Source organism: Labrus mixtus, chromosome 9 (genome assembly GCF_963584025.1).
Source record: "Labrus mixtus chromosome 9, fLabMix1.1, whole genome shotgun sequence".
NCBI lineage: Eukaryota > Metazoa > Chordata > Actinopteri > Labriformes > Labridae > Labrus > Labrus mixtus.
The window spans coordinates 24,306,445-24,327,996 of record NC_083620.1 but is presented as its reverse complement, the minus strand read 5'-3'; the positions used below and the strand labels follow the sequence as shown (position 1 = coordinate 24,327,996).

Genomic DNA, 21,552 nt, shown 5'->3' with positions numbered 1-21,552 from the left:
TGAAACTGTTTACCGTTTCTACTGATGACTGACGATAGCCTTTCCAGCTTCTTCACACTATATCGACTGACTAGTCACACTGCAGGAATGTTATGGAGCCACAGAATACTGTTTCAACGTAGCGTTTACACTTGTGTTTCAGTTTATGTTATTGAAAATAAAACATATTTTAGCAGCAATTCAAATAATTCCAATGGGAACACGTGTTTCACAGTTTGCAATGAACAGGTGCATAAAAAAAACGACCCAGAATGAAATTACCAAAACTATTTAAAACGCAATAATCAGAGCAAAAGAAACTAGTGGGGAAAAAGTGATTGTGCAACAGATTTCAGGCTAAATTTGCAAAACTATTTTTGCAAATTGGTCAGATTTTTTTTCTCCAAAACCTACTGTATGTAAACATAGTTATCATTTACAGATAACCTCCTATGATCATGACACCTGATGTTAGTTATGTGGAATCTGTAACAAAATACCTGGTTGACCTTTTACTCACGTAACACTGCTGGTGAACATTGGTGTTTAATGGAAATGGAAAACCCGAACAAAAAAAACTGCCATTCCACCATGAAGATGATGAAATGGAGCCCTACTCAGATTCCTGGATGTATTATTCAGAAATACTTTTTTATGTAGTAGCATTGAGGAAAATTTTCTCCATGATGACAGAATCTTAAAATGTTTGTCCTGGAAGGCCAAACTAAAGTCGACTATCTCCCTTGTACAGCTTAAAAAGGCATGGATCTAGAAATGACGGAGTAAAAGTGGCTTTCTGCCATCTTAGAGGGACGGAGGCATTGTGATTCAGCCATCTGCCCTCTTCAGTCAATGGCTACTGAGTTACCACGGCCACAAGGCTCAACTCTTTTTTTAATTGATGCTGCAGCAAGTCAAATAACTGATGGTTTTACCCTCGCCGAGCATCGGGGCAGTGTCATTGTTATCCAGCTTGTTCTGCTTGGCTTCTCGGATGAGTTCGCAGGCCAGGTCAAGGAAAAGTTTCTCGACGTTGTCGGATTCTTTGGCTGAGGTCTCCAGGTACAGCATGCTCTGAGACTCGGCAAAGTCTTCAGCCCTCTGTCTGAGAACCTCCCTCTTTTCTGCCAGATCTATTTTATTACCTGCAACAAATATAACATTGATTCAGCAAAAGTATGTGTAGTTGCACGTGTGACCCAGACGTACACAAAAACAGTCTTTTAGATTTGTATTCACCCCAAAAAAATAACTTTCTTTAAAAATCAGACAAAAGAAGGTTTCCATAAGACAAAAGAAGGTTTGTCTTCTGTAAATCTCTTCACTTCAAACTGTTATCTGACATCATCTTGTTTCTTCACGCTCACATTCAATTGGGCTTGGAAAACGAGGCCAGTTCCAGTAAAATGTTGTGCACACTATTATTCACAGTTTTTGTCACAATGAACAATAAGCCTCATGATACAAGAGCTCTTCCAGTTATTAAAGTACAAAGTAAAGCGTCTTACCGACTAATATAGTCACCACCTGGTTGTTGGCATACTGCTCGATCTCCCTCAGCCACTCTGGAAGGCACCTGAAGGAGTCCTCACAGGTAATGTCGTACGTAAGAATGAGGGCATTGGCACTGCGGTAATAACTCTGAGTAATGGAGCGAAATCTCTCCTGTCCAGCTGTGTCCCATATCTGCAGCTGGAAAACAAAAATATATTTAAAAAACGAGCAGCTTGGATTCAGAATTATTGCAAAACAAGAAGGCATTGTTTGTAGTTTGGAAAGTATTTTGAGACTTTACTTACCTTGACCTTCTCCCCTTTGATTTCCACCGTTTTAATCATGAAATCGACTCCAATAGTAGCCCCTTGTCCTGGAGGGAAAAGGCCCTAAAAACAACAACCACAGAAATATAACTCTCTTATAATAGTCTAACACTCTGACTCAAGGACTCAAATGATCAAATGCAGTCAAACCTGAGTAAAGCGCCGGACCAGACATGTCTTCCCAACTCCGGCATTTCCTATCAGTACTATTTTGAACAGGTAGTCATAATCTTCCATGCTCATGCTAAACTGTGAAAAAGAACAAAAAGAAAAGAGTGTTAAGTACATGCATGTCACACGGGCAAAACGCAGGAGCAATCACAGCCGACATGAACCTGAATAATCATCACTTTCAGTATGATCTGGTTTAGATGTTAGGGGTGTTTACTGGAGTTTAGACGTGGCTCATTTGTATAAAAAAAACACCGACAGCGTTGAAACATGAAAATGAAATGACATTTTTAGTAACCGCTTACTCAAAGAAAAAATTGTGTAACACAGTCTCCATATTTGGTGTGCTGCTGATACTGATTTTATTAAATTGATTTAGTCCCCCATACCTCATGAACGTCTCTTACACTGGGCACAGTTTCTCCAGGTTCATGCCAGGACTGACCTGGGGAAAACTGCTTTTAGTGTTAGTGCTGCAAACTCCTGGAACATTTCACAACAGGACCTGAACTTGAGCACTTTTATCCCTTATGGACACTTTTGAAATATTATTTTTAACCGCCCAATACCTGACTGTGACTGTTTTTATTTGATTTTAATTACTGACTTATCACTGTAGTCATTTCAAGCTCTTAAATTATTTTAGTGTTTATATTTTTATTGTTCTTATTGATTTGATTTTCTGCAGTAGCTTTATCTCATTTCTCGTTGTTTATCATTTATGTTTTCTCGGCATCATTGTAAATGAGGGTCGCCCTCAAATGATCTCTCCGAGAACTTAAATAAAGGTTGATGATGATGAACTCTGAACACAAAAATAGTTACACAGTGAATGATTCTGTTTCATTTCTCCACCGGATTTTTTTTTTTTTTTTACCATATTTTAAAGCATTTGATGGGAGCACAGGGAGAGACTTGAATTATTTTTGGCTCAGTGCAGATGGAAGGGGCCGTGCATCCCTTTTGAGGGATAATTAAATCATGCTGGAGACATACTGTTACATTTATTACGATACAAAATGAAGCACAAAGTTGTTGTTTGTTATGTGTGTTATGTTGATGCGTGCACACAGCAGTGTTGTGTTTAATGCGTGTGAACAAGAGATGTTAAGATGTAATTTTAGTTTTCTCTGCAGTCCCGTTACATCTGCTCTGTGACTGAGGCCTCTGCGTGCAGGGAAAAAAAACCCCAAATATCTCAGATTTGATAGAAAATCCATCTGTTGCGTAAAAGACGACATTATAATCTTTGGATTCTATTCTTGATCCGATCATGTTGCAGGGATTTATTCTGCAGAAATCGATAGAATATCAATGAAATCCTCCCTGTGTCGCATTTCCTTCGCCTTCATCTTAAATCCTGCACCGCAAAAACCAACATTTTCACATTCTGCAACAGATTTTAATCACAGTTTGTGGTAGCCTACATTTCTTGTCTTCTCCTTTTTTTTTTTTTTTTTTTTAACAATGCTTCCAGTCTGTCTGAGGTGAAAGCCATTTAGGGCGAAGCTAGCAACAGTAGCAACCAGCAGCTACCGTGTGACTCTGGCCATTTTGCAACTATCTGCAGATGCAAGAGAGAAAACCAAAGCAGCCCTGCGCATCGAGCATGAAAATAGTTTGCACTTACCAAAAAACACGGGGGATATCCCCGGACTTACAACCACTTGGTATGCATAGGTCACCTCATCAAACAGGCAAAGCCACCGATGGGCAGGGCATAATTCCTCTGACTGTGTTTCCTCAGCAGCAGCAGCAGCCTGTCTGATAGAGGAGGAGGAGGAGGAGGAGGAGGAGGAGGACTGCTTTCAATGATGTCATCAGTTCACATGCAAAGTAACTCAGTATAAACAATCAAGTAGCTGCAACTTCAGTGTTACATAGACACTGAAATGAATAATCCACGGACTAACCAGTACTGGAGCGGTTGATATTCATTAAACGTGTGTAGATGAGAGTGTTGCGTTTATGTTGTATATTTATACGGTTAAATCACAGTTATTTCTATTTTATTTTATTTTTTATTTTTATTTTTTTCCTGTAGCACTTTGAGATTTTTTTTGCAAAAAGGTAAAGTGCGTTACAAATTAAATGTATTATTATTATTATTATTATTATTATTATTATTACAGTTACAGTTATTTCTATTATTTTTTTTCCTGTAGCACTTTGAGATTTTTTGCAAAAAGGTAAAGTGCGTTACAAATTAAATGTATTGTTATTATTATTATTATTATTATTATTATTATTATTATTATTATTAAAAATTAACTGTATTTATCGCGTTAAGTTTTATATTGCGGGCGTTGGTTGCTAGGAAACATGAAAAGCGGAACTGATTGCTGTTGTCGTGTGTAGTGCCCGGACGTTTCATTTCGGTTGCGCACATGCCCTTGACTTCCTTCGAGAGGTGATAGTGGTGGAGGAGTAATCACAGGCAGTTAAGGAGGTCACTTAAATTTCTACATTTTAAGTGTGAATTTCTCGCGATGTGGTTCATACCAGACGAGGGGAAGGCTCTCCCTCCTCCGGGTATCGTCAACAGGAACTCGGTGTGGCTGTCCGGTGTCGGCTGGTGCACCGCGCTGCTTCAGAATGCCATTAACCACAGGCCGCCCTTAAAGTCAGGTCAGTATACTGTCTACAGTGTTATTGTTACACTTTCTACTGAAGCCTGTTTGCTATCTAATCTCTCATATTAGAAACCTTATTGCAAACTAGATTAATTTATTGTCGATAGATTAGAGTTAACTGTGTGATTCAGTTAGTAGCAGCGTCCCCTAACATAACATTGTAAACTAACATACCCAAAACATTTCTGTATTTTATATTCAAGCGTTATATTGCACATTTCAAGTTTACTTTTTCTTTACATTTTATTTTATTTTATTTACCATTTTGTTTTGTACCTTTTGCACTATTTAGAATTTATTACTGTAAATATTATTTATCTTATTTTACCTTATTTTATCTTATTTTATCTTATTTTATTTTATCTTATATTACCTTATTTTATTTTACCTTATTTTATTTTATCTTATTTTACCTTATTTTATTTTATCTTATATTACCTTATTTTATTTTACCTTATTTTATTGTATCTTATATTACCTTATTTTATTTTACCTTATTTTATTTTATCTTATTTTACTTTGTTTTATTTTACTTTATTTTATTTGATCTATGATTTGATTCTGATTCTGAATACATTAATGCATAAACATCCTAAAGTCTGTTGTTCCAGTACAAAAAAAAGAAGAAATATTTTATTTGTACTTGCATAAAAAGGGAAGTTTACTGTATAGAATTGTCATGTTGTCATGTTCTTAAAATGTTTGATATCACATGACCTGTTGCTCTCTTTTAGGCCTCCATCGGCAGTTCCTGCTGGCAACAATTGGTTGGTTCATCGGCTACCACATCACAAAAAAAGAAAATTATACCTACGCCAAACTTGATCTAGACATGAGCGAGTATATCAGACTGCATCCGGAGGAGTTTGCAGGAAAGGGTAAGTGAATTGTTGCTGTATGAGAATGACACAAGGACCTACAAATACAACTGACCTGATGTATAATGTTTGATATACGTTCCTTCGTTCTTATTCCCTCCTCTGCATTAGCAGTTCACAAATTCTTGAAATCTGAGGATGGACAGTGATCGCTTCATCCACCTTTTTGTGCAGTTTAGGAAATTCCTTCACTGACTGATTTTGCTCAGATGTTTAGTATTGATTTGTTCATTTCTTTAGAGAAACAAATGTTTCAAGGAGGACCTGAACAGTGCGGTTATTTGTCTACTTATTTTTACAAAAACGTGCAATATTCTTCATTCAAATACTTAAATATATATTCTCATGAATCACATATGAACATATATATTAAATAAGAATTACTGACTGATAACAAACCAGAATCTGAAATCATATTCAATATGAGGGCGTGAAACTCTATGCTGAGTAGTTGGTGATCTTGTCTCTTTGTGTTTAGTCTACAAAAGTCTCACAGAGAAATCACAAACATGGTGACTTATGTACATGTAATAAAATATCGCTCTGTCTCTCTTTGATTTCACCAGAAAAAAAGACCTTTGCAGAGATTGTTGAACCTTTCCATCCAATACGCTAAATGTCAGTGGGAGAGGGACATCATCTGAAGACTACCATCGGTCCTCGTCCTATGTAGTCTTTTTGTCAAATCTTCTGTCATTGATTGTGTGGAATATAACTATGTAAATAAAAATAAATACCAAAATTCAACATTTTCTTTTAGTATTTTCCCTAATGACTAAAATCAACTTTCTCAAACTCAACTGGGACAAATCAGAAGTCATTATCATCGGCCCCAAATCCACCAACAATTTCTCCCTCACCATCGATGGCTCCACAGTGCTCCCTTCCCCCCCACATCCGTAACCTTGGTGTGATCTTCGACAAACATATCAAACAAATCACCAAAACAGCCTTTTTCCACCTCAGAAACTTTGTCTGCCTCCGCCCATCCCTCTCATTGTCAGCTGCCGAGACCCTCACCTCCAGATTAGACAGCAACAGTCTCCTCTACGGTTCACCGTCCAAAACACTCAAGAACCTTCAATACATCCAGAACTCCGCTGCTCGACTTCTCGCACACTCCCGCACCAGAGACCACATCACCCCCGTCCTTCATGACCTCCACTGGCTCCTCAACCCCCAGCGTATCCAGTTCAAACTCCTCATCCTCACCTACAAAGCCCTACAGTACATAACCTTGATCCAACCCCCTACCTGTCTGAGCTCCTCCACCGGCACACTGCCACCCATACTCGATACAAACCTCCTACCCACCACCTGCAGGACCAACCTGAGGGGACAGGGGCCTTCTACAATGCCGCTCCCACCCTCTGGATCTCTCTCCCTAAAAACAGTGGAGACTCCCCCACTCCCTTTACATTCACTGTTGTATTGTTCTCTTAGTTTTTGCTTTGTTTTTCTGCCGTTTCCTGTCAAAGCGCCTTTGAGAATTTAGAAAAGCACTATGTAAATCTAATTTATTATTATTATTGTCATTATTATTATTATTATTATTATTAAAACCTGGTACTCTACAAAATGACTCTATAATACTGTTTGAGTTGATATATGTGTTACATAACTTTTACAGTATTTTAAACAATAGTTTCCATGGATACATTACTACATTCAAGTGAAGAGACAATTTGAGAATCAGTTTTGGCAATGCATGTTTATTCTTCAGTCCTTAAGTTAAGAGCATTGGGTTACCAAGTTTAAGACATTTGAGATGTTGCAGATGACTTTGTTACATGAATAACAACACCGGAATATTCAAATATTCATTTAGTTTTTTATCTTGTGACTCCTATAATGTCCATGTATTTCTCAGTAAGGCTCTGAGACTTCTTGCTGAGGTCACTCATCACAGAGAACAGTCCTCTCAGGTGGAAGCAGAAGAGAGCTTCAGGGTCTGTGTCCAAGAGAGGCTCCAGCGTCTTGTTGAGCGTCATGTTTTTCTTAGCCTTGTGGTCATCCGTGGAAATCAAGCCGCTCTCCACGGTGGTTCTGACTGCCTTGAACATCAGGTAGTGGTCGTATAAGTCTCTGCAGGACTCATCTGCTGCATCGCAATCCCACACCTCATCAGAGGGCACGTCTCGCAGCAGGCTTGGCAGGAGAATGGTCTGCTCCATGTCCCTGACGGCCGAGCTGTATTTTCTCAGAGCCAGGAACAGGCTGTTTTTGTTAAATCTGGCCTCGGCAGACTGCATGGTTCCAGTTGGATGTGGAGGATGCTGTTGCTGTTGCTGTGGTGGTTGACAGTGGGCAGCAGTATGCAGTGTGCAGTGCAGAGACATGAGAGCAGATACTGGTGAATTTATAAGACGAGCATGGGTGGGTTGATCGGTGCTGTTGCGTCATTGTGTCACCCGATACATTTAGGAAAGCTTTGAGTGTTATTTGAAGTCAAAGCCTTATCTTTATTTGAGTTACACAACCTCCAGCTTCTACAATGTCATAATAATGTCTAACCAGTTTGCACCATAATGAACCTCAGTTGAATCATTTCCCAAGCAGACTGTGATGTTAGACAGACCTTGGTGTAAAGAAGCTATTCAGTTTTGATTTAATTCAAAAATTAGCCAAGAAATGGGAGATTCAAACTTCAAATTTGCAGGTTATCAGCTTTTTGCACACATCGTTGCATCGATGAGAGGAACCTGTATTATAATTCTGACAGGGAATTTAAGTGTTAACATGCTCCTTAGATAATCATAAAATAAAGGCAGCCACAGTGGATTTGGGGGGGGGGTTGTTGTCTGGTCTGGTTTGACTCAGCTGATCACAGGGTTGTCTCGTGTGTTTGACAAGCTGGTATTTTCTGCACAAATGAAAATGAAGAAACTCTGTAGAAACTCTGTCCTTTGGCAGATCAGCTCAGAAGAGGAGCCAAGTACCACAATCCAGTCATGCCATTTAAAGAAAAAAAGATTCTTGTGTCAATTAAGATAGCTGCTCTTGAGTTCAGGTAGGAATTAAAATATATTATAATGCAGTTAATTTGCAGATTGAAACATCGTGGTTGTTTTTAAGACCGTGTATTGGCTTTGAATTTAAGTTTTAAATCATTCCCCGGATTTAAATGGAACAAAGTTTGTCAAACTACTGACCAAGTAATGAATCTGACTACATTTATAAACTCTAGTAGTTATGATCCCTTTATCCTTTACAGTAGAATAGAACAGAGTTTCTCTGATTGGACAATAAGCTGATAACCACCAAAATATCTCACGTGTCGTTGAACACATGGTGAGATCATATGTGCTCACAAGATGGCAGCCTTGAGCTCTTATAGCTGTCAATGGTTTCAACTGTGCATTCATCAGCTGTTGAGAGACCCACAGATAACAAAACCCGTAAAAGCTGTATGTGACATATTGGTCTATGAACACAGTAACATAACTTTTCTATTTGTGATCTAACACAGGCTCGACTATTCTTTGAAGTGTGCTGGGCATGATCATTGGTAAACATGGTAACAGAGAAAACCTAAAGCCAAAGACTAGTCCAACATTAAGAACTTGTTATATTACTTTTACTCGTTCAATCTGAATTAAAAAAAGAAAAACGGAAGAATTACCGAGTAATATATCATCGAGGTTATTAAAAAAAGAAAGGAAATGGAAAACAACAACTTTGTATTAAATTTAAAGGCAACTTTGTAACCTCAATTATTGCAACATAAAATGAAACATTTCAAGTCCAAAATGTGTTCTATCAGTCACTAGATGGCTATTCCTTTAAGAACCCGTTTATATGCAAGCAACAGTGATTTTTTTTCATGGAGATGTTACAAGAGCAACAACACAGAACAAAGAACAAACAATCTCAGTGCTACTGTAATCATGTGGTTAATGGCAGAGGAAGTTGACAAGATGCTTGAGTTTTGTTAGAAACTCACAAGGAGTTTTACACTGGTCTTCAGTAGGAATTACAAGAATGAAATTGTGAATTTAATCAATTGAAATATATTCATTTACCAATAAAAGACAAACTTGAAGCTGTTAGACGCTTTGGGCAGAGGTTACCCACTTTGCTTTTCCCATTGTCCGTGACAGCTCTGCCAAACAAGAGTCCAAATCAATTTCCGGCTCAATAAGCTCTTAATTAAGTAAATCAAAGTGATTTATCCACTCTGCTGCGCAATCTACTCAAAGCATGATGGGTATTTGAGTGCAGACCGACCTCCTTTCATGGATACTTTACACACACGTCACCTGTTAATTGGAACATTGAAGGGTCATTGTTCCAGAAAGTGACAGCACAAGCAGAGGGAGAAGGGAGGATTCTTTGCTTCCCTCAGGTGACATACAAAGAGATCTATATCTGCATGGGACTGTTCAGTCAGTTCATTCAGCTCAGTCTGTGCCGTTTGAGATGGGACTCGGCTCTTTGTCAGTCAAGCACATACAGTTCTTTTTTTTTTTTCCAACCATGCTGCCTTCTGAAATCCACCAAAAATGTTCTGCATAGTCCTTCTTCGTTGATTACAGTTTATCACTTTTTTTTCTGTTGACCTCTGATTATGATTTCCAGGACAGTGGTAAGATCCATCATCTTAGCAAGCATATCCATGATGTCTGGATGATCCCTTGCTCCGCTGATGAACTCCTCCAATGTCAACTCGCCTGAGTAACAAAAACAAAGATGAAAATGGCATCTGTAATTATTTTAAAAACGACACATTCTTAATATCATTGACTAGAAAATGTCCCTTACCTTCTCCGTTGACATCAATCTTCTCGTATACAATAGTCACAATCTCTTCTGGGGGGATTTCATAACTTCTGGTGATGTCTTGAATAGCCTGAAAGAAGAGTTTACACAGTTAATTCAGAGTTTAATTGAAACTTGCCAAGGCCAATTATTTTTCCTTTACCCATTCTGCTGCTAGAGGAAGTAAGTTAATGTTAATGTAAATTTAAAGCATGACCTTTTGAAAATACAGATATATGCAGGTTCTTCTACACCTCCTGCTGACTGGATTGTTGAACATTTTTTTAACCTGAAGGTCATGCTATAAAGGGGACAAGGTGAAATGTCATGTAATCTGTAGGGTGATTATTGCGTGTCTGTTTTTCTCCGTGAGAAAGGTTAGCAGCAAGGCCAATTTTAGAGTTGTTCTTAGATAAGAAGCCCCCTGGATTAGGTGTTGTGTAGTTCATGTCCAGCTAAACCCACTTCTACACAGTCAGAGCAGAGCAGCTAAGCTTTGTGATTCAGGTGAGCTGCTCAGCTTCTCTTCTCTGTGAAACTGTAGTTTTGAAACATCCAAAGGATTTTCACCGCACCTTAAATATGGTCTCCATTTCCTCCTTGTCGATTTTTCCGTTTCCATCTTGATCAAAGAGCTTGAAGTACCACTTTAGCTTCTGGTTAATTTCTCCTTTCAGTAATAAACTTATGCCTGCAATGTATTCCACAAAGTCTATGTAGCCATCCTGCAAAAGAGCACATGAAAAATGTAGTTAGTAGAAGTGACACAGATACATTTGCTTTTCTGCCAACACCTTCACTTACTACCAATTTATTCTGAAAATTAAAAAAGGCAATTGTATCATTTAGCATTTGATCATTTAATGTGAAGGCTCAGAGGTAATGCAGGTCTTGGGTAACTATGGCAGATATTTTAAACATGTACTTCTGATATGCAATAAATGGCTTTTCATTCTGAGATTTGTGAAAGAGTTAAAGACTCACATAGCAGAGAAGAGTTTAACTTCAGCCGATCCCTGTTAAAATGCCACAGATCTGTCTAATCTCTCAGCAGTCCTTTTAAATGTTACTCTCCATGATAAAGCTTTTGAAACAATGCAATTACAATCGTACCACTGCAAAGTTTGGTATGCGACACTGGAGAACTGATCTGGTTGATTGAAGCATGCGGTTGTTCATGCAACTGTCTCATCAGTCTGGAAAGTTTTCAGAGCCACACTTTCAAGGCAACGAAATGTTGGGCAGCAAATGCAAGATCTGTGTTTTCTTACCCCATCCATGTCAAAGGTGAAGAAGACTTGATCAACATAGCTGTGGGCCTCCTCTGTCATACCGTTCATTTCCAGCATGGTCTTGAGCTCAAAGAGCGTGATGAGCCCTGATGGAGACTCCCGCATGAATTTGGTGTACCAGTGGTGCATATCCTCCTCCAGGATATCATCCAGGCTGGAGCAGTTGGAGCCCATTGTTCCTCCACAGGTATGATTTTGTCCAGAATCCTACAGCGAGCCAGTGATATGGACTCGATCAAAGAAGACTGTGTCCGTACGGATCACTAGCAGCACTGAGTTCTGACTGAAACCTCAGGCAACGACTGTCTTAATCTTTAAGTCGTGCGGCAGCCAAAAGGAGAGATAACCCTTTAATGGGATAAGTGCAGAAGTCTTCCTGAAACCTCAGGGCATTGCATGCTCAAAGACTGAAGCCCACTGCAGTCATAAAGCATGCAATGTTAGAACTGAGTTTCCAGGAATATAAGGTTAATTTAAGGTGTTAATGATCCAGATCTGCCATAAAGCAGATGGACAAAGTTGCATATGATTCTTTCTAATTTCCTAAATGACCTATTCCTGCATTTATTTGATTTCCTCTGTTGTATCCCTTTAAGTTTTTTTTCAGTTTTAACAGGGCCTATAGGCGAGGTATTCACTGCAGTCACTTTACTTAATGCCTGAAGTGAAATAATTATTAAACTAACCATGTCATAAATCTTACATTTCCCAGAGGATATCACAAACACTCAAGATTCCTTGGAACCACTCAGGGAATTCCTCCAGGTCTTTACAAAACACACATTAATCCTCTTGTGAAATAGTATAACACAGAAGTTGTTATTTTCTGTGACACTTATAGATATGCAACGTATGTGTACATTAAAGTAGGAGGAGCGTGTGCATTTATTTCACAAGCGATTTGTTTTCGTATGAATGAGTACTGAAAGTCTTTTGTTAACTTGAAGGACCATTGAAAGATATAATGAAAAAAGCTAAACCAAAATCTTAAGGAGCAAAAGTCATGTTAATGGCTCAATATAGAAATTAGTGCAAACTCTCTAATAACACTTAAGAAGCTTACTTCACTGTATGCTGGTGCATAAAGAATCACAACCACAATGCATGGATTTCCCCTCCAACAGTTATACAACCTGCCCATGTAGGTTCTCAGTCTTGTTAATGCAAAGTTTAGTTTCAAAAAGCAACTCAACTTGATAGAACTTCTTGAAGACGATAGGCTTAGCGTTGAATGCTTCTTTATTTTAAACTGAAGAAACCTTTCAAACGAGAGGCAAAACATCTTCAAAAACTTCTATTAATACTAGTTGCCTTTTGGATTACACTTTGTATTGGAAAAACTTTGTTTCCCAAACAAGAGACAAGTAAAAGTTTTTCCAATAATACAAAGACTAGACTTATGTATAATACATAAGACAAAAATGTACATTTTGTTCAGACAATGTAAAGACCACTAAAATAAATTGTAGCCTTAGATGTATGGCAAGCATCTCTTCCTACTTTATAATCAGTCTCTGTCTGAATAGTTCATTCAAAGGTCTTTTGGCAAGAACTACTGTTTGTTGGCCGCTTCTGTTTAGATTTTATCACTGAAAGTAAATACAGCTTTTGAAAGTTATATTTACTTTTTAGTGTATCTTTGTTTGTGTCCGAGTCCTGGTTGGGGTCCAGCTTTTCTTAAATACAAGCAGGGGGGCCCTCCAAGGAAAAAAAGGTTGGGAACCTTGGGATCACCTGTAACTGTCAGTGCTGTCAGACTGTTAAGGTCACATCACCTGATGTGTCCTTAACTGTAAAGAAGAATAAGAAGCAGATTTGGTTTGTGGATGAAAGATGTTGGCTGGATTTTTACCTTTTTTAATTTTTTTGCATGTTTGAAAGTTTTGTTTTTTTTGTCTTAGTATAATTTATTGCTGTAAGTTTTCCCAAATTTTGCACAGTGTAAAACAACCTTCCAGCCCATGCTTTCCACAACCAGGTAAAGAAACGCTCAAACATCTTCATTTAGGTATCAACAGGCAGGGATGCATGTTTGATTCATGTTTTTCTTTTTTTTTCTCTAACCCCCCCTTGTATTGTGCCTTAAAAGCGTCTTTGAGTATTTAGAAAAGCGTTATATAAATCTAAATTATTATTATTATTAAAAAGTTGTAAAAGAAGAAAGGATGTAGTTATTTTGACCCTAACATAATAACGTAAAAATAATGGGAAAATACTTGTTCCAACACAATAATCTAACAAGATATTCTCAAAACCTGATATTTATTAATTATTTTATTTTAAGAGTAAGTTACCTGTGACAGTTTCAGTTTATCAAACTGTGTAAAAAATTGCACAAGCACACCTGAATGGATGAATACATGCTTAATCAGCACTGCTCATCCATGAGTGACCTTAGAGGATTATGTTTACGATCATGGCCTGACAGTAGTGAAGTTTGTTCAAACCAACCTAGCAATCAAAGCTCCGAGAGCCGGGTACAGTAAATCTGGCTTCAAAAGATTAACAATTCTGAAAATAGGACACAGGAGATGGACCACCAGTGACAGGATGCAGATACCTAGTATTCAGTGTATATCCGTCTATAAGGTACACATAACCAGGATTTATGCTGCTGCCCTGTGCCATGGCACCTTATCTCTCACTGCTGTCAACAGATTAGTGTTTACTTTCACAGATCACCTGCACAAAAAATACACTAACACTTAACATAGTAAGTCTAGTGTTAGTCAATAAATCCGCTCTTAACAGAAAAGAGGATTCAGGTTAATTCTTGTTTATCCAAACATTTACAGTCAGAAAGAAGGTGGTTTGATTTAGCTTTATGTACAGTAATCGAATGTCAACTATTCTTTAGCGCTGGTGTATTCCTGTTTAAACTTGACCCTTTGGCCGGCATGTGACTGTCACGCACCAGGGAGTGTGCATGCAAAAAATTTATTTCCACTTCAGGAAAACAAAAAGGGGGCCCAGGAGGTTCTCTGTAAAAAGCAGCTGGTTTGGGGGTGGGGCAGGGGGTTAACCTTTGTCCCCAGCAGAAAACTTAAAAGATTCTAAATTTGGGCACCCAATCATGGTTATTGAGTCCAAAAAAAGATGATGATAAGCACAGTCTGAGGTTAAAGTGTATCATGCAGTGTGAGTAACTCTTACATAATAGGCTTCAAATAAAGCAAACAGTATCAGCAGACACAATGGTTCAGTTTTCATAAAAAAAAAACATTCTTTATTTTTTTGTGTATAAATGCATCTTACATGGTTATACCGAGCAAACCATTACCAAAAGATGTGTTGTTGTTTTGTTAACAACAAAACGAACTGCTGAAAAAGGCAGTTATTGTCTTTGTCGGCTCAGATATAAAACATTTCCGTGGGGTCTCGTGACACCAGCTCCAAAGTGGACCAATTAACAACCATCTGCTGGAACAATTAGTCTTTGTTACCAGACAATTGGTATCAACTTTAATCACAGCTGTAATCGTATTAGAGGACAAACCTGTGGGCATTATCGCTGACAGGAAACAGGCTTCATGATGTACTGACACACTTCCTGTTGATTAACATGTCAGTGCTACTAAATACAACAAGCTTCCATCCACACATTGTAAGATTGAAGTATCAATGTCAGGCTTGATGGTTGACAGCAGAGATACACAGAAGGCAGGAGAAACAAAACCATAGCAGACAGAAACTGACTTGCCAGTGGGACATGTACTCCCTCTAGTGTTCAACCATGAGGAATATTTCACTACAGGTTTATAATGTTAAAACAAAGCCCTGCTTTATTTTCCAAACATTAAGACACTTGCATAATACGTGATGTATTCAGTGGCATACTGAACAGAGTGTTGATCTTTTTTTAAAAGAATATTTTTTATGGGCATGTAGCTTTCACTTATAGCGTATTTCCCTTTACAGTTCTCCAAGGCTGATTTTCATATCGGTGTTTGTTGCTCTCAAGGCAAATCTCTTAAGAGTGTAACACAGTTTTGGTTTAGATGCAAATCATGTCTGGTGACAGGAGTCATTTGGCACAGTTATGCAAATACAAACACTTATATTTTCATTAAAGATACACGTATCCAGCCACAGTTTCTTATATATATTTCTCAGTAACTGCTGGTTATACTTGGATCACAGTGATAGGGAATCATATAAATTATTAACAGCAGTGACATAAAAACAACACTGTTACATTCAATAAACTTGCAGTTTAAAAGGCACAATCATACTCAGTACAATCTCAAATACAACTTGAATTATTATCTTTCATGAATTAAGAAAGATCAGATTTTTTTGAGACATTCTCTTGCTAATTTAATCAATCAGCCGAGACAGTTGTCTATATTCCCTGACAGTTCCTTTACTTTGGATTGAATTTAATTAAGACCGGTCTTTAAAAGCCTATTACGCAGATCAGACCTTCAGATGATCCGTATGACCTACAGCCATAATGGACTTATGTGACGGCAGTCATGTAGTTCCCTGTGGTCAAGCTGCATCACATGCAACGTTTCTACATCTCGTGGGAGTATACCACAGAAGTCTGACAAATCATCTGTATAAAACAACCCCCTTACTGAATGTGGTTTAGTGTTTGCAAAGTGTCCCACTTGAATGACGAGGTCAGTCTGTGAACTTTTAACACTACTGTCTCAAAAACATGATGAGGGACACTGGGTCTATATACATCGGCCCTGACTCATCAGACTCCTGGTCATACAGAAACTGTCTGAACACATTGTAAACCATTTCCCTGCTCAGAATAAAGTTCCTCAGCGGATCCTGTTGTTCTTCAGGCATGAGAAATTTCAGCTGGTAGTCAGCTATGACTGATCCGTTCCTGTGAGAGAGTTATACAGAAACACGCAAGCTCAGCACATTACTGTTAAACAAACAAATGACAGGACGTATACATGCTTTTGTTTCATGCGAGGGTGAGGTGTATTTACCTAAAAGCGTATATCTCCGCTCCTGAGAAGTACCGTCCCAGAGCAGGGGAGGATCGGTAGAGGTCAGCAAGCTGGGTGGGGCAGGATGAGGCATGCAGAAACAAGCAATGGGTGTGAAATGTTTCTGGTTGATACTGACCTACTTCACATTAGCTTTTCTCCATTCTACTGCTAAAAGCTTCTGAATTTGAATCCTCTGTAAGAGAATAATCCAGCCACAGAGGGTTTAAAGCTCCTGACAACAGGTATTACTGTCTCAGTGAGCAGAAAAGTTTTACTCTGGAAGTGAAGAATTTACTATCAGTTGTGGACCAGAAAGGAAGAATTACTGAATACACGTTAATCTATAATATTCTTATATGTGCTTATATATATATGTACTGAGTTGCAAATTCAACTAAAAAAAGATTAATTGATCAAGTAAATCATTGGAAAAAAAAAAATGAGGTTGTGAATGGGCAAACCTTTTGTTGAAGGTCAGCAGCGAGTGTTTGGCTCTCGTTGAAAGACAGAGTGAAAAGTTCTTCTTTGAAGACCTGGTTGGGCAGCTGGAAACTCCCATTAAAATACAAAGGAAACTTAAACAATGATGGGTCGAATTTCTCATCCACGTCCTCATGGATAACTGTTCAAAAAGGAAATTGTATTGTTTTATTCTCTGAAAGAGTCTTCAGGCTCATTCCACAAAGTGTTGACGTCGCATCTGCAGCTTCTCTTAGTAATTTCCTCTTTGGCATCGTGCTTCAAGGTATGAACAATCACCTTTCTGATAACAAACGTTCAGGGACAGTTAACATCTTTACCTGACTTATGTTCTGTGTGTGCAGGTTCTATTCAATATATAAAGCATCATTTAAAACTGTGAAATCTCAAACACATAACCTTACCTGAGCATAGCAGCAGAGAAGATATAATTACAGCCAAGATGAGGAGAATGATGAAGATGATGGCCATCCATAGTTTGACTTTCCAGAAGATGAACTCATTCAGCTCTTTCTTTATACTTCTAATCTAAAAACAAAATACATTTTGCTTTTTCAAGACGTGGATAGAGTTTATCAGGGTTCTTGTCATATACTCTAGATAGATGTTTACATTTTGTGCAGAATATTAGTTTTATTACGTCAGTGTAACTAAAGAAAATAATATCAACAGAGAATGAAAAAACACTCAAGTTGAAAAAAGCTAAAGCTTGCAGAACAAGAAATATATTGCGGGTTAAAAGGTTAGGCAATGACGATTTTTATAGCTGCACAAATGGAAGAACAGGAAATGAACTCATTGAGATATCTTGTATTAGCAGGAAAGTTACACTTCCTTTATTCCAAGAGCAGGATGAGACACCAAAGAAACTGCTTCTTTAAAAATAAAATAAAGTCATCATACCTCTCTAGAAGCATTTCCCGGATTCCTCTGAGATTCTGAATCATCGCTGCAGGTTATAACCTCCCCATTACAACCCTGGAAAAACAAAACACAAACAGTAGGTCGCTTTCCTCATGCACTACAATAACTGGATAAATATCTTGGGACAATGTGCTTATTTGTTCACTTCTAAGAGAGCTGAAAGACACTCCCTAGATGTTGCCGCATAGGGGATACTTTCACTTTTCTTTTCTTGCAAAATGACTAATAAACGTTTTGGTTTTTTTAAATAAAAAGCCTTCATACCTCTCCTAAAGCATGTCCCTGGTTCCCTTGAGGCTCTGCTGCATGATCAGAGGGTTTCCTCCCACCATTACAGCCGTCGACCTGATCAAAACACACAAGAAGAAAGTATTTCTGTGACTTTCCTCAGGGACCCTACAATTAATGGATAATTGTCTTTAGACAGTTTGTCCTTTATTTGTTTGTACTTTCAAGAGTGCTGAAAGAAAGCCAGATGTTGACACCAAGACCATATCTCTTTGTTTTGCCTTAAAATAACTAAAAAGTAATTATTATTCACGATCTCTCGACAAGACAGTTAACCAAAACTAAATACAAGATACACAACAGCATGACATTGGTGGAAGCTCACCTGTACAGAAAGCAACACATCTGTTTCTTTGGCATCCAGAGCCACACTCTCTCCATTACCGGGTGTCACCTAGGAACAGGTAAATGTTGGAGAGGATTACTACAAATTTCAATAAAGCATGTGTAAAATGATAAACTGTGTTACATGGATCTAACACTTGAGATTATTTTCTCTATTTACACGTCAAGCTCTTGTTAGTTGTCTTGACTGATCGATAAGATGTGTCAAGAAAACAGAATCGATTATAAAATGTATACACCCTGTTTGTTTCATCTCACCAACAACTACAATTGTGATCTGAAGTTCTTTTTTCTTTGTGATCTGAAGTTGTTTTTTTCTTTTTTAATGTATTGTACAGCACTTTGGTCAGCTGTAGCTGTTTTTAAACGTGCTTTATAAATAAATTTGACTTGACTTGACTTGACAATGCCAGAGACACACTTCATGGTTCAGTATCAAACCAGGCAGAGGTCATCCTTACATTTGATGGCCCAAAATAGTGAGTATCAACAAATGGCGTCTAAGAATTATTCAAACAATAAATCTTATTGACGATAATCACAATAACATTTGCAATTGGACAGCCTAGATTATTTGACTGATGTTTACACCTTCATATAATCTGTAAAATCAGCAAATATATAGCCTACATCAAGTAAATAGGCTACATTATAAACACTGATTTAGAAAAGTAGCTTCTGGTTAAAACCACAATTATTAATATTCTAATTTACCTACATAGGATATAGTTATCAAATAGGCCAATTATTGATTTTATTATGATTATTATCTTATAGGTAAAGGTAAATAAGGATCAAATTACATTTAAAACATGGACTCACCCGGTCAGTTGACCCGTTCACATATGCAGCTCCATTTTCCCCATTCGTCCGAATATTCTGCATTTCAATGTCCATGCTGGGATACCTCCAAATCCAAGCCGAGCCTATATTTTTTTCAGCCGGGCTCCAAACCCGGAAGTAGGCTACCTTTTACGTTTTAGTATCTAAACCGCACTGTCTGCATGGGACGCGGGTCAAAAAGGCAACGAATCCTCAAAAAACAAACAGGTCACTCGGCGACTTCACATTGTTGCACCTGACAGCTGCTTGAATTGTGTTGTTTTTTTGTTTTTTTTAAGACGAGGACATGTTGCTTCCCTGACTCGCTTGATCCTGACCCCCGCGGCAGCCAGGTAAATTCCTTGAAGTTTCGGTGCTCTGACGTCGTAAGGCGTTGTCAAGTACAGACTAAAGGGAAGGCGACTGAGCATGACGTTACTAACAGATCAATCTGACTGTGAACATTTATAAAGTCATATGCATGGTAAACTGCGTGTCGACACTCAAAATGTCTTAATGCAGGTATCTAGGTTTTCTACGCTCAAGTGACCACGTTAAGTTTGCGCAGGTGTTTGCCTCGAGGATTTTATATATTTGCTTAACCAAATAAGGACATCCGTAATAGATCAAGTGGCCCTTTTTGAGGTTGATCTTTATTGTGTTTGTCAAATTTAAGGTATTCCAAATAAGGACATCCGTAATAAATCAAGTGGCACTTTTTTTTTGAGTTTGAGCTTCATTGTGTTCGTCAAATTTAAGGTCTGCTTCAGAAAAGATGCCTTGTAAACTCACGCTTTATTTTTTTTTTTTACATTAATTGGATGAAGCTTAAAAAAAATCTGCCATAGGATTGCTGTTAATTACATTAAACATGAGCTTTTTAAAAACGCAGTTAGATTTTTACTGAAAGCATATTTACGGTGCTTATCTCTGACAATGAGACACCCGCTTATTTTACTTCACTTTGTTTAAAAAAATATATAATTAACTGTGGAGTAGATAGGCCTATTTTAATAGGACTTCTGAATTAAGTAATTAAAGTAGTTGCCTATCATGCGAGTACGTCTAAATTATGTTACAGTTTAAGTGTAAATTAACAATTTCAGGGAAAAGATATCGGCTTTTTTGTTCGATCATTGCAATAAATGCAGTTATACATGGTTACCAGCAGGGGTCGACAAAGGCCACAACAAGCGAAAACCTTTGTAGAGAACACGTGAAATAGGCCTATTGTTAATTTCTTATATTAATTGTATTTTTCATAGTAGTAATGACAGTTTCCCTTTCACATCTTTTAATATGTTTAATACAGTTTCCTCTGGGTTTATTTTTAGAGGCTGATTATAAAGGCCGTACATGCACGCAGGGTTTTCAGGCGTTGACATTTGATCTCTGCTGAAATAAAGGCAGTCATGGGAAAAAATGATGACTCAATTAAGGAATTATCAAGCTGGTCATGAAGTTCACTTGAAAGGGGAGTTTGGCTCTTTCCCTATCCATATTTCAATGAATGTAGTTTTGTATTAGAATATTTTTATACAATTATTATCTCAAACACAGTTAATCATCAAACAACCTTTGCCTAGTTAAATATAGATGTAACAAGTCAAACTGTCTGGTGAGGTGTATGATCAATTCAAAAAACGTTATTTGTCCCCGGGGGGCAATTCAAAAATGATATCCCCTACGTTAATACGATTTATGAAAAAAAAAATATAAACTTCTTTAGGTCTTTAGGATTTAGTGAATATGTCAATGTAAGTCTTGCATGTAAACTTAAAGATGAAATTGACATATTCATTATAATATATTTTATTAATTCAAGATAAACATACAATGTTAAAATTCAAAAAGAAGGTAAAACTGTTTTTATTTGATTTTTTGGTCATTTGATTGAAAGCTGCAGGTATAGCATTAAGGCTGATCTTCCATTTTCATGATCATTGGTGTGTATATTTACTGGACTATGAGTGACAGGGCTCAGAGGTAGTTTTTGCACTACACAGTTAAATAGAAAAAAACACCACAACAAAACAGAGTTGAACAGTACTTGTTATCTCCACTATGTGGTGCAAGAGGACACACACAAACCACACTACGCACGCATTATGTCGTCATCAAGTGTTGACGACACAGTTGTTGGTGCAATGACTTTGATTTAAGCTTCTTTGAGGAGTTGTAATCTTATTTTGATGACCTTAATAGCA

The 21,552-nt window shown here is 37.7% G+C and overlaps 5 protein-coding genes across 5 annotated transcripts; 1 reads left to right on the top strand and 4 right to left on the bottom strand.

Moving 5' to 3' along the window:
- Positions 1-156: 156 nt before the first annotated feature.
- Positions 157-3,749, bottom strand: rab30 (RAB30, member RAS oncogene family). The gene is made up of 5 exons (XM_061047037.1): positions 3,601-3,749; positions 1,950-2,048; positions 1,779-1,862; positions 1,488-1,671; positions 157-1,124 (listed from the first exon to the last, which is right to left on the bottom strand). The coding sequence occupies exons 2-5, from the start codon at positions 2,040-2,042 to the stop codon at positions 874-876; spliced, it is 612 nt and encodes a 203-aa protein (XP_060903020.1). The 5' UTR covers positions 2,043-2,048; positions 3,601-3,749; the 3' UTR covers positions 157-873.
- A 595-nt stretch (positions 3,750-4,344) lies between these two features.
- On the top strand, positions 4,345-6,132 carry ndufc2 (NADH:ubiquinone oxidoreductase subunit C2). The gene is made up of 3 exons (XM_061047036.1): positions 4,345-4,598; positions 5,338-5,481; positions 6,048-6,132. The coding sequence occupies exons 1-3, from the start codon at positions 4,460-4,462 to the stop codon at positions 6,095-6,097; spliced, it is 333 nt and encodes a 110-aa protein (XP_060903019.1). The 5' UTR covers positions 4,345-4,459; the 3' UTR covers positions 6,098-6,132.
- Positions 6,133-7,173: 1,041 nt separating this feature from the next.
- thrsp (thyroid hormone responsive) lies at positions 7,174-7,837 on the bottom strand. Its single transcript, XM_061045730.1, has one exon. The coding sequence runs from the start codon at positions 7,818-7,820 to the stop codon at positions 7,314-7,316; it is 507 nt and encodes a 168-aa protein (XP_060901713.1). The 5' UTR covers positions 7,821-7,837; the 3' UTR covers positions 7,174-7,313.
- Positions 7,838-9,419: 1,582 nt separating this feature from the next.
- guca1c (guanylate cyclase activator 1C) lies at positions 9,420-11,838 on the bottom strand. The gene is made up of 4 exons (XM_061047038.1): positions 11,511-11,838; positions 10,815-10,964; positions 10,243-10,330; positions 9,420-10,151 (listed from the first exon to the last, which is right to left on the bottom strand). The coding sequence occupies exons 1-4, from the start codon at positions 11,703-11,705 to the stop codon at positions 10,021-10,023; spliced, it is 564 nt and encodes a 187-aa protein (XP_060903021.1). The 5' UTR covers positions 11,706-11,838; the 3' UTR covers positions 9,420-10,020.
- Positions 11,839-14,729: 2,891 nt separating this feature from the next.
- LOC132980735 (TPA-induced transmembrane protein homolog) lies at positions 14,730-19,766 on the bottom strand. The gene is made up of 8 exons (XM_061047035.1): positions 19,346-19,766; positions 18,504-18,572; positions 18,155-18,235; positions 17,870-17,944; positions 17,371-17,494; positions 16,948-17,108; positions 16,484-16,554; positions 14,730-16,374 (listed from the first exon to the last, which is right to left on the bottom strand). The coding sequence occupies exons 1-8, from the start codon at positions 19,418-19,420 to the stop codon at positions 16,179-16,181; spliced, it is 852 nt and encodes a 283-aa protein (XP_060903018.1). The 5' UTR covers positions 19,421-19,766; the 3' UTR covers positions 14,730-16,178.
- Positions 19,767-21,552: the final 1,786 nt, after the last annotated feature.

Bases quoted from the DNA above. Each gene is read 5' to 3' on its own strand.
- thrsp (XM_061045730.1), bottom strand. From the start codon at position 7,820: ATGTCTCTGCACTGCACACTGCATACTGCTGCCCACTGTCAACCACCA.
- rab30 (XM_061047037.1), bottom strand. From the start codon at position 2,042: ATGAGCATGGAAGATTATGACTACCTGTTCAAAATAGTACTGATAGGA. The intron at 1,863-1,949 runs GTTTGACTGCAT...TGTTGTTTTTAG, and splicing joins TGGTCCGGCGCTTTACTCAG to GGCCTTTTCCCTCCAGGACA. The intron at 1,125-1,487 runs GTAAGACGCTTT...TATTTGTTGCAG, and splicing joins GGTGGTGACTATATTAGTCG to GTAATAAAATAGATCTGGCA.
- ndufc2 (XM_061047036.1), top strand. From the start codon at position 4,460: ATGTGGTTCATACCAGACGAGGGGAAGGCTCTCCCTCCTCCGGGTATC. The intron at 4,599-5,337 runs GTCAGTATACTG...GCTCTCTTTTAG, and splicing joins CAGGCCGCCCTTAAAGTCAG to GCCTCCATCGGCAGTTCCTG. The intron at 5,482-6,047 runs GTAAGTGAATTG...TGATTTCACCAG, and splicing joins GGAGGAGTTTGCAGGAAAGG to AAAAAAAGACCTTTGCAGAG.
- guca1c (XM_061047038.1), bottom strand. From the start codon at position 11,705: ATGGGCTCCAACTGCTCCAGCCTGGATGATATCCTGGAGGAGGATATG. The intron at 10,331-10,814 runs GTGCGGTGAAAA...CTCTTCTTTCAG, and splicing joins AAATGGAGACCATATTTAAG to GCTATTCAAGACATCACCAG. The intron at 10,152-10,242 runs GTAAGGGACATT...TTTGTTACTCAG, and splicing joins GATTGATGTCAACGGAGAAG to GCGAGTTGACATTGGAGGAG.
- LOC132980735 (XM_061047035.1), bottom strand. From the start codon at position 19,420: ATGGACATTGAAATGCAGAATATTCGGACGAATGGGGAAAATGGAGCT. The intron at 17,945-18,154 runs GTATGAAGGCTT...TTGTTTTTCCAG, and splicing joins AGGGACATGCTTTAGGAGAG to GGTTGTAATGGGGAGGTTAT. The intron at 16,375-16,483 runs GTAAATACACCT...ACTCTCTCACAG, and splicing joins GCGGAGATATACGCTTTTAG to GAACGGATCAGTCATAGCTG.